A 12420-nucleotide genomic window follows, 5' to 3' on the forward strand; every position below is an offset into this window, starting at 1 on the left:
TTTTATCGGACAGACAGTTGCACTGAACCGAGTGATATCGCAGGCTAACGTTAATGCACAATTCACTGATGTTAGCTGACATCTTGGTTAGCATTACATGCTGACGAGCTTTCCATTACAGATAATATGTTGGAAAAGGTAACGGATTATGACACGCAGGATTATTATTTTTGTGAAATCAAGTTGAATTTGCACAGCACATTATATCGTTGGCAGATAACAAGACTTACCTCAGAACTAACGGTGTCCAACATTAGAAGGACTAGTTATAACGTAGATGAGTTTCCTTCGTCCATGGGAAAGATTGTTATATCGTCTTTATCGACTGGCCAAATTACTTTCGTTCCACCAAATACGTTCTATTGTAGACAGAAACCTTGTTGTTTCTTAAAAGTCCAGTCAATGGGAAATTATTTTAGCACATGTTCTTATCCAGACCGCGTCTTTATCGGGGAAAGCCTCGCATATTTCAGCAAGACTATGCTAAACCTCACCCATCATCCATTACAACGACGTGGCTACATAGGAGGAGTCCTGGCGCAAACAAGAGATTACTGTTGTCCGAGTGTCACCTGTGGCTGTTGGTCACGACCAGGCTCTCCGGTTGGCTGCTGGGCTCCTCGTTCTCCCTGTTCTTCAGCCTCTCCTGGCGCGCCCTGCGCCTCTTCTCGCGAGCAGCCTCCTCTTCATCGTCGTCATTCTTCAGCATCCTGAAGGAAAGATGGAAAGTCAAAAGACAGATGAATGTTTTTTTTAATTTATTTTCAAAAGCAACTTTTAACCGTTCTCTACTCATCCTCAATTAACCTTCGAAGCCATACATGAACACCCTCACACACTTTGAAGTTTGGGAACTTCAAAGTGAATGATTGGACTGTAATCACCACAGTGACCAGAGCTGATGGATTTGCTTTGGGCTTCGGTTTTTTTTTTTTGGTCCCCCCTTCTTTCTCTTATCAAGCTGACCTGTCAGCTGTGAGACAACTAATACTTCTTATCGTGGCTGCAGTTTTCAAACGCTGATAAAAAGTCGGTCTGGAGCTTGGCTGAGGATAAGAGACAGAAATGAAAGAGTTTCTGCCTCGTCCCAATCTGGTCCAAGTTATGACAGAAAATTTATCGTTCCTTCAGGAGTTTAACACCACGTTAAATTCAGCTCATCTAATTTCAAGTGAACAACCTTAAATGAAATATTCCGTTCAGTGAAAACTCCTATTTTGTGCTGACACGAGTGGAACGAGCCAGCCTGCAGATGTTCGAATCAGCGACTGATAAAAGAAGGATTGAACCTCTAATCTAGCGTTTGGACGACTGAGAAGACCATTGTTAACGGAAAGAAAAATGTACGAAAATTTAATTTAAAGGGGGGGCGACTACAAAATTCAAAAATGGACTTTAGTGTAAAATTTTCAAATCTGTTTTTATGTTCGTAATGTGTCACTGGTCGAGCATACATGAGACAAAACAAACATCTGGTTTCAGAATTAGATGTCAAGATTAAAAAAAAAATAACTCAACTGCGCCACGCTCAGACTTTAACAAAGCTGTAGTGAAAAAAACTAAATTAAAACCACGAAGAACAGGATGGCGATCATTTACCTCTTTAAATTTTAGCTCAATATCAATAAAACTGATACATTTGCTAATGACAATTCACTGTGGCGGCCATCTTATATTAGACCGACTCCAAAAGGTTAATTAGTTCCAAATGTGAAACCAACGATTACGTCCTGAAATTCTGACTAGGAGCCAACCAGTATTTAATGTGGGAGGGAACTGAAGTACCCAACTAAAAAGCACACTTATACAGAGAGAACATGTAAAAAGGTTGGAGGGTTAGTCAACAAGGAAGAGGGCCGGCAATGGAGGCGAGGGCATACCAAAGAGACCATCTTATCACAAGCAGAACTGGTTTGTTCCACTTTGGAGTAAGCTGTTGGGGGAAGAATCAGTTTTGTTGTGTTTCCTTGACTGATGAAGCCTTCTGGACCGGAGGCGAAACGTTTCAGCACAAAAAAAGAAACTGTCCAGATGACATGACTGAAAAATGTTGGATTGTGTACCTGGATTATTGAGCACGGACTTTGTTGTTGGAGGGTTAGGTTTAGCCAACAAGCAAGACGGTTGACTCTAAATAGGTAAAGACAAAAAAGATTTAGTTTAATCCGTTAACGCTCAGAATATGTGTTGAGGATCAATCTTTGTTTAACGCCACACCAAATTTTAGTCCAATATGTGTAAAAATGACAAAATTACCACCATTTATTATTTTTTTAAGGTTAGTTGGCTGCGGCCGCCATTTTGAATCAGGTTGACTCCAAATATTAACAAGAGCAAAACATATGACGCATACGTCCCTCGACAAACTATTATACATCAATCTATGGCAACGACCTTGTCGACCTTGATTTGTGACACTATCAAGTGATGACACATTGTGCATCAATAACATACCATAATAAAACGGCTTTCGACAGGTGTACAATAAACAATGGATGTGCATCCAACATTTTCTGAAAGGTTCAGCAAAATCTGTGCAGTGGTTCATTAAATATTTTGCTAACAGACAGAGCCTTTATCACACTTTATTTTGCCTTTTTGCTGGGTTTAAACACTACGAAGCTTTTGAGCCGATCTGTGCTCGAGTTTTTTGTTTTGTCTCTTGTAAATGAGGCCTCGAGGCTCAATGAGACTAACCTGTGTGAATAAAGGTTGAATAAATTTGTATTTACAGTAATAAATCATGTAGTGAAACAAGTTTTCTGTCCAGCTGACATTTATGAACCGAGCTCCACGCTTCACCAGGGTTGCCCTCGGCTGACCTCCACCCCCTTTCTGCTCGCCACACGCCCAGCTACCTCAGCTCACAGCCTTTGAGGCCGGCCAGCCAAGCATGCTGTTGATGCATGTTAATTGCAACATGTGCGGCGAGCGGAGCTGAAGCTGCTCTCGTTTATGTGAGGTTAGGCAGATTGTGAACTTAAAAAAAAAAAAAAATTTCTCCCCAGTTTTCGTTTCTTTTCCTGCCTGTGACTCTAGCTTCTCTCTCAGATGTGGGACGTTGTCATAACAGAACAGATCAATGTGCTAACGCCCAAGCCGGACCAATGGGACGGTGAAATCAGTGACGTCATGCAACGCTTCACATGTGCCTGCTTAGTTCAGATCAGTTTTGGTTTAGAAAACTGGACAGATGGAGCTTGAAGAAATCAAAACCGAAGGGTAAAACAGAAAAATCCAGATTGAGATTAGGGTTGAGCAACTGGACACTTCAAATTATCCAATAGTTATTAGATTTTCCCTTCACATATCAGCTGAGCTGCAACTCTTGGTGACTAGTTGGCAAACAAGAGGGATTCTCCAAAATATTGGCAAATGTTGGCAAGGTTTGCAATTTCCTCAGGAGTTAAAGGCTTGCAGTTTGTCATAAATTTCAAACATGTTCAAACAATAGACAGTTTTTTCTTCCTCTTACTGATGTTGTAGAGTTGTCCCAAGTGTCTCAAACCCTTCCTCATTTTATCTCAGGTGACTCAAACCTTTCCCAATTTTGTCCCAGGTGTACAACGTATATTAAATCCTTTTCAATCTTGTCCTATGTTTCACAAACCCATAGACATTTTGTCTCATATGTCTCAAACCCTTCTTAATTTTGTTCCAGGTGTTCAATGTGTCTTAAACCCTTTACTAATTTGTTTTACGTTTTGCAAACCCATCAAAATTCGGTCTCAGGTGTCTCAAACCCTTCTTAATTTTGTCCCAGGTGTCCGATGTGTCTTAAACACTTTTCAATTTTGTCCTGTTACACAAACCCAGCAAAATTTTGTCTCAGGTGTTTAAAACCCTTCCCAATTTTGATCCAGGTCTTAAATCCTTTTCATTTTTGTCCTATGTTTCGCAAACCCATCAAAATGTTGTCTTAGGCATCTCAAACCATTCTCAATTTTGTCCCAGGTGTCTGATGTGTTGCAAACCATTTTCAGTTTTGTCCTACATTTTGCAAACCCATCTGAATTTTGTCTCAAGGGCCTCAAACACTTCCCAATTTTGTCCCAGGCGACAGACTCCTCTTGAACCATTCCCAATTTTGTCCCAGGTGTCTCAAACCTCAAACCTCGGCATGGGCCAGCCACCAATATGGTAAATAATGTGAACGGTATAGAATAAAGTTTTACAAGTCCTACGTACAAAAACAGGCCATGAACTACAAAAACTATCAGCTCAAAAAGTGTTGCGCATAACATTTAGTGAGACTGCAACTAAAAATCTGTTCCATTTCTTGGATTTTTGAGTCTAACATCCAGCTCTGTGAGATTTTACCTTAAGATGGACCTTGGTGCATGCGGTGTAACATTACAGTATAAAACATACAAAATATACAGTATAATGCTTCAACTTTTAAATGTTATCATTACTGTCGTAGGAGATATTCAGTGAACACTTAAATTTGCAACACGGACTTTTTAAAGTAAAGCTGTATGTTACCACATCTCATCAGACGTCTGCAAAAACACATTAACCCTCACTTAAATTGCCATGGCAACATTTTTGAAGTTGGGAAAAAAAAAAAATAAAAAAGGCAATGAAACAACTGCTATAACTCCCGGAGGACTGATACGTCCCAGAAACGGCACGGCGTGTCATGAGAAACAGGGAACGACACGAGCTAAAAATGGAACAAAAGAGTCCTCGATGGCGCTGACGCCGCCGCCGCCGATCTCAGGGTTAAAGATTCCCCAGCAGGAGAGAAGAACAAACTCCTAAAAGCTGAATTAGTGTTCCTGCCAATCACTGGCTCGACTGGAGACACACATGCACACCACGAGAGAAGCCCTGATTTAATATCCCCTTCCTTACCGAGGCCCCCCAAACTCTATCAGCATACTGACAGAAATATGAGGTGGAGGCAGGAGGACCGGGGCAGGAGAAGGAGCGAGCGGATCGGGGAGCAGGGATAAAAAGGAGAAGCGGGAAATGAAAAACGGGAAGGAAAGGGTGTGAGCAATAATGGAAAAACGACTAATCTGTTGATTTGATCGCGCTCAACTTTTCCTGTACAAAATGATGTGCAGCCACGGTTAAAGCTCCAGCTCGGAGTTTCTCCTGTGTGCAACAGATGAGCGTTTCTTGGTAACTAAATACAGAAGGTAAAGAAAGAAACAATAATCTGACAGAGAAAATGGATATTTAACATTTCTGTACAACTCTAAAAGATAATTGTTTGGTATGCACTTGCATGAGCTTTAGAACAGTTTATAATCACTGTATGTGGTTCGGCAGATCCATTTTTGTATGTCTGTTGGTGAAATATCTCTTAACTATTGAATATTTTTAATGCAACTTTCAGGAAGTAATCATTAGATGATCAAAATCAATATATTGTTGGAGCCAACTCAATTCAAGATGGCTAATCGACATTAGCCAACACTAAAACTGTAATTCAAAGTACAGATATAGATCGTTTGATTTAGTAGTAGTCCTTAAACTTCTGGCATGAAAGGGGGTGGGCGACGTGCGCTACTTCAGGTAACGCTAGGCCTTTAATATTAAACAGGATTCAACACCCCTCGACAACTGAATCCAGACAAAGCATCAGGCTTATTAGGGAGAAAAATGTCCAAATATTTTCTTTGCTGAAAAATATCTCAGTAATGTCAGCGAAAACATTTTTTTTGAGGGGGGGAGGGGGGGGGTAGCCCATGAGAAAAGACTTCTTCAGTGCTGCACGGAGAGAGAGAGAGATGGAGGGAAGGGAGGGAGGAACAGAGGCAAGGGCGATGATAGGGGTGGAGGATCGGACTGGGCTGTCAGAAATGCTGACCCATTCCCACGCTGGCCTCCCGGGTTCGTTTTCCTCCCTATTGCTGGCCCACAGGACCTACCCTACCCATCTCCCGCCCCCGCTCACTCTGCTGGGCCTGCTCCAAGGATACACAACCTCAGCATCTGCAAAACCGCCCGAGGTGGAGCCATTTTTGTCTACTAACATTGTTTTGCTGCGGAAGCCATCTTGAATAGAGCGGAGTCAGAACGTTAATCAGTTGTAGATGTCAACACGGTGACGACCTCCTGAAAGGTTCATTGAAATCCATTCACTGATGAGATATTTGTTACAGGCACACAAACACAGGACACAACCAGTAACGGAGCGATACGAGACTTCAGATCTTCTCAGGCTGACGTGGTCCATTTCACTTAAAACTACCTTTAAATCCCAGTCAGCTTCAATATCTGTGTGTTCCTGTCAGAACCAACACAGAACCAGATCATGTTGAGAACAGTCCATTCACTCAAGGTGGGTGGGGGCTGTCAGACATGGACTCATTCACGAGGGATGGGTGTCATTTCCTCAGACCTTCCTGGTCTCCAACACAAAGCACCAGCAGAAAAGTAAAGAATGAAGAGGGAGGGGAGGAATAGGAGGATGAAGGGAAAAAAGAGGAAGAGAGAAAAGAGGCTTGTAGATGGAGGAAGAGGAAGACGAGAGGGACAGAAGGAAATTTGATAGACAAGAAGAACACCATAAAACTCATAGACGGAGAGAAAGATAGGAACACCAGGAAACAGGCGAGGAAATAGTTAAAGGGAAATGACAAAAAATTCCTCTAAACATGCACATAAATCCATTTTAAACACCAAGATTGAGTTAAATAATACAAACGTATCAAATGATATAATTTAAACTACTTTCATAAACTAAAAGCAAAAGCAAAAAAACACAACAAGAGTTCAGCATTGCTAAAACAAGCGCTGCACATTTGTAAAACAAAAACAAACATAAGGCTACAACAAGCACCATGCTAGTTTAGCACAGGTTAGAAACAGCCAACTTTGGTTAAAAAAAGCTAACAACAACATCAGCATCAACAAATAACCTAGGGTAAACAACTCTAGGAAATGTAGATAGGAACAGTAATCTTGTTCAATATTTAGCTGTGAGATGGTATTTCACACGTCAGTCTAGCTATTTCAGTTTTTGGCTAGCCTTTTGCTACTTTTAGCTAACTTTTTCCATTCTAACAAGGTTGAGTCAGATCCTCTGGATGGGTTCTTCTTTGTTGAAACATTTCATATTTCATCCAGAAGACTTCTTCAGTCTGAGGAACAGATATAACTTTTGACTACTTTTATGAGTTTAACATTTAGCTAGCTTTTGGCTAAATGTAACTTTTAGCTAGAAGTTGAATTTAACTTTTAGCTAGCTTTTGGCTAAATCTGACTTTCAGCTAATCTGATAGCCTTTTGCCAAATTTAATTTTTAGCTAGCTTTTGGCCAAATTTAACTTTTAGCTAGATTTTTAGCAAAATTTAACTTTTAACTAGACTGGCTAAATTTAAATTGTAACTAGTCTTTTGATAAATTTAACTTTTCGCTAGTCTTTTGCTACTTGTGTTCTTGGCATGCCTATACTACATTTAACTTTTAGTTGGCATTTTGCTGAATTTAACTTTTAGCTAATCTCTAGCCTTTGGCTAAATTTAACAGTCAGCTAGCCTTTAGCTAAATTTAACTTTTAGCTAGTTTTTTAAAGCTAAATTTAACTTTTAGCTAGTCTTTGGCTAAATTCAACTTTTAGTTAGTAGTTGGCTAAATTTAACTTCTAGCTAGTCTTTTGCAACTTTTAGTTCTTAGCATGCCTATATGACATTTAACTTTTAGCTAGCCGTTAGCTACACTTAACATTTAGCTGGACTTTTACTACATTTAGCTTTTCATTTAGCCGCCTGCTAGACTGACAGATTCATCAGCATCAGAACACCAACATTTACATGTCTGTGTTCAACACATGTAGAGGTATAATTTTAGCAAATGTAGCGTTCTTTCATACTGGTATGACATCTTTAAGTAAAATTTTTTAGGCGCAAAAATCAAAACAAGAGAGCTCTTGTTATGCTAACCATTAGCCTAGCCACAAGGATAACGTGTGTATTTTTTTCTTAAATACTTTGTGTTCTGTGACTGATGTAAAAAAAAAAAAAAAAGACTGTTAAGAGTATAGCCAGTCTATTAGGCAAATATATTGTGAATCAGTGAACAAATTTGAATTCAGAAAAATAATAGCTGGATGCCATGCCATCAAACGACTGCAAAAGCTAATAGACCTTAATAAAAAAAAAGAAAAAAAAAGTGATAAAACAGCCAAATTTCAAAATATCAAGCTGAAAATTTGTGCGGATGTAGCCGAGAATGTTTCCCATCACATATTCTTGAAGAGATTTCAAAAGATCTTTATGTAAAAATATGGTGTGCAATGCATCGGGTCATATGCATTCCTGAAAGAAGTACTAGCATCATTTGACTGCTACTGATAAAACCAAAGAAAAATCCAAACTGTTCCTGTAACGGTGTAATGGTTTACGAGGGGCCAAAATCAGGATTATAAACTTAATTATAAGTGCACAACTTTAAGAATTACAACTATTTTTAAAACGTATATGCAGTGTGACGGTCACAATATAGCCATTTAGCCAGAACTGATTGCTGAGGTGACGGAAACAAAAAGTTTCTGCCCTTTCTTGCTCTCTAAACATTCTTGTCTGACCATGTTTCAGCGAAGAAAAACAAATTGCAGCGCTGATGAGCACCATTGATTTGGGAATTGAAAAGATCACGAGAGTGTGAGAAAGCTTTTGTGGCTTTATTGAACGCAGCTTAAACTAAAATCAAAGTCCTCCGGGCACTCGCGGCTCAGCGTAATTTTTAATAGAACTGCACCTAGGGCTGAAAAGTGGCGGGTGATATGCATTCCTTTAAGGAATGCTTGGAGTTCTGATCTGAAACAGCAACTGAAGGAAACTTCGAGCACTAACCCCTTACTTCGGGCACAAATGCTCACGTATACCACACAAACACCCAGTTTCCACATTATTAGACACACCACATGAGACGTAATAAAGTAATCACACACAGAATCACAAACACACACACTAGTGGTGTCCCAGCATGGAGGAAACCGCTCATGGAGACTCGGCCAGTAAACACTTGTAATAGGCAGGAATTTAACATTCCTACAGCTGTTTTTATACGGCCTCGCATCCCGCGCGCCTCTCTCAGCTCGTTCGGTTACATTAAAACCAAGCGGACATGAGATTTGGACTCGGAGGCGTGTAGATATGGCTTTAACGTAATACGTAGATGTCATTTTTTTAAACCTATAACAGGAGAATCGTGTCGTCTGCCAAATGAAATCACGACTGCTTAAAACAAACAGTCGTGCATGAACTTAAAACTTTAATTTTTGTTCTTACTTCTTTATCGCCTTTAAGATCGGATAAATTCAATCTTCTCAACATTACCTAAACAATAAGATGTATAAATAATTCAAGGAACTGACAGTGTATGTCCTCAAACGCTGCAAAGCTTTACTTACAGTGAGGAAATGAAGAGGTAAGAAATAAAATTTGCTTAGCAGTAGAGGTGAGCGATATGGTTCAAATATAATATCGTGATATTTCAGAGTATTCTGACGATAACGATAAATTTTGTGATATAACAAAAAAAAAAAACCCCCAGAAATTATAGATATTCATTTGACAAACTTAACATGTTGCTTTGCAGTAATATATAAAAACTAAAAAAAAAACCAATTAATTTACTGCAAATTTTACTGCAATTACTTTAATAAAGTATTCAGTCTCAAAGTATAAAAAAAAATTAAAAAATAAAAATGATCCTTCTGTTATTTAGATGGAAAAAGTTTGCACAAAATATGGATCAACAAAATCCACCACAAAAACTAAAGTGCAGGTGCAGTTTCCCAAAATAACTAAATAAAATTAAAGCTTAAGATTTGTTGAGCATAAATGTAACCTACAACAAAATATATGTTGCCTTTAAATGAGCTATACGAGTATTTTATTGGTATTTTACTGTAAATTTTATTACAATTTTATTTTTATTAAACTCAATTTTATTTATTTTATCATGTTTTTAGCTACAATGTAATTCTTGTGAAGCACTTTGGTCAGCTGTGGTTGTTTTTAAATGTGTGGGCCTATAAATAAACTTCGATTTGAATTAAATTCAGCTGACCCTGAAGCGTGTGGTGTTTCAGCTTCCTCTGTTCCTGCAGGAATGATTCATTTCTCTGATGCTCTGTCTTTGATCACCTGACTATGTTCTTGGTCCATGGACTGTGGAACTCAAGAGTCACAGCTGAGCTGCGCGTGTTTGTTTGTATCTTTTTAGCTAGCTAGTATTGCGTGCAGTTAATTAGTGTCACACCAGTACAGACAGGTGGAGGGGGTGCGCTGCACAGTTCGGTTCGGTAGTTTGTCGTGCTCCGTTCTGTTAACGGGGTGCCTCACTGTAGGGGGAACACAGACGCATTTACGTCACAAAATTAGCATATCATATTTTATTTTCCCAGGCAAGCATTTTTTTTTTTTACCAGTATTATCGTGAATGATATGATACGGCCCAGCCCTACTTAGCAGTAAAAAGTTTTCATGGTCGAACATGAAACCATTTACTTCAAGTCATTTGCTCGTTTTTGTTTTTCCAGATTCTCTTATTAACTAGTTTTCATACAAAGCAAACCGTGATGCTACAACTACTGCACTGTTACACAACTAATTAGAAGTGGGCACTTTACGCCAAATTTCCAGTGTTTCCCCTTCAGTTAACAACTACCAGAACTGACGTAGCACTAAGCTAGTGTTAAGCTAGCGGCGTGCAATACAGACTTGCTAGCTAAAAAGCTAAAGACTTAGTGTTCCATTTCTCTCATGCACTTCCCCCACATTGGAAACTGACGGCACTAAAGTAGAGCGCAACACGGCTTCGTCGCCATCCCGTCAACAAAAATCACCAAAGAGATGAGCACCCTACCAAGGCAAGTGACCTTTGTGAAACTGATTTCTCTTCCAATTTGTTAGCAATTATTTGGTTTCCTTGAATTTTTTAACATTTATACTTATCATGACTCGTGTTTGGTCCTTTACTCGTACAGGGCTAATTAATACATCACAACAGGTCGGGGGGAGGTGGGAGTTATAGCCATTTTGCCCAATAAAAACAGAGGGTTATGCTCCGTCCCGTGAAGTAAGGTGTATCGTTAGAGCTTACATTATGTTATGGATGACTCATCTAAATATAAAACCAAAGCTTCGTGTTTTGTAAGGCAGCCATTTTAAATTAGGTTGGCTTCAGAAATAAATCAGTTGTACATGTACATCCATAAAATACGCTCAGTGGTTCCTGAGATATTTCAGGACGCCATAGAGCCATGCTGACATTTAAAGACGTCGCTCTGGTTGTTAATGCTGAGCATGCAGCCTCGGATGCTCATGCCAAGCTGGGAGGAGGAAGGGTCTTTTAAAAAACATCACTCAGTAAGTACTGGCTTCCTCAGAACGGGCGTAAAGAGGAGAAAAAAAGGCTCGATAAGAAATCTGATACGCCACGTGATGACCTTTAGTGTTCAATCATGCCCCGACTCCCTGGTTCCAATTTTCTTTCCCTGATACTGAGGCCTTCTGAACCCTCTTTGATTCAGTGGAAGAAACTGATTAAACTTGAGATCTTTTCTGCAAATTGATTTAGCGGTAACCTCGCCAAGTGGACTAATCAAAAAAAGTCAAAAGGGATTTTTTAATGCGAGAACGTTAGTGTTGATGCACAAAAGCCTCCTCACTCCTACGATGTGGATGCAGATAACCGGACAAGGTCACGTTCTGCTTAGAAGCCTTTTATTAGAGTCGGTTACATCATCGGTCGGGAAAAACAAACGGATAAATGTTTAAACTTTGTCGACCGCGTCAATGTTTTACTCAGGTAATTAGTTTTAATAAACACAAGCGGGTGTTCATGAAGACCAAGGCCAGTTGCTCCAAATAAAAAAGGTGTTTCCCCGAGTAAAAAAAAGTTCAGTATAGTGGAGATAAACTAAGGAGTCATTTAATGTTCCATGCCGAGTTTGATGTAAGGGTAATCTCAGGATTAGAAAAATCTTAAACTTAAAACTCCAGCACCAAAGGTGGCAGGCGATATGCATTTCTTCAAAGGAGTGCTTGGCGTCTAAACATGTTGTCCTTTGAGAGAGAAAAGCCTTGGAAGCAATCTGAACGTGTGAATTAAAGTCAAGCGAACACGTCTCACCGTTCAGCCTCAAGGCGCATCTCCTCCCGCTTCTGCCTCCTCAGCTCCCGGCGCCGCTCAAAGTCCAAATCGTCCATGATTGAGCCCTGTGGGACGCCAAACAGAGACGTGTTAATGGACTCGATTTCCTTAAACAAGTGGGAGGAGAATACATTTTTCAGTGACGTAGAAGGAAAAGTTTTGACCAGACACTTAAAATAATTGATGTTTTAACACCCATCTTATGTAATCTTGTTTCTACATCAGCAACAACTATTTCTTATAACTAACAATATTTTTTAACCCATTCAGTACTCTTGACATACTGTAAAAGTCTTTAA

At 39.6% G+C, this 12420-nt stretch overlaps 1 protein-coding gene across 4 annotated transcripts in view; it reads right to left on the minus strand.

Annotated features, from left to right (window-relative positions):
• cald1a (caldesmon 1a) overlaps positions 1 to 12420 on the minus strand; it is a gene marked incomplete at its 3' end in the record, with an annotated part of 82419 nt that overhangs the window by 23762 nt on the left and 46237 nt on the right. For all 4 annotated transcript variants that reach the window (XM_037695999.1, XM_037695998.1, XM_037695996.1 and 1 more), the window contains 2 exon segments: positions 573 to 710; positions 12101 to 12186. In XM_037695999.1, coding sequence (XP_037551927.1) covers positions 573 to 710; positions 12101 to 12177 — 215 coding nt within the window. In that variant the 5' untranslated portion in view covers positions 12178 to 12186.

This window comes from Nematolebias whitei, chromosome 22 (genome assembly GCF_014905685.2).
Source record: "Nematolebias whitei isolate Nwh7 chromosome 22, NemWhi1, whole genome shotgun sequence".
Taxonomy (NCBI): Eukaryota; Metazoa; Chordata; class Actinopteri; order Cyprinodontiformes; family Rivulidae; genus Nematolebias; species Nematolebias whitei.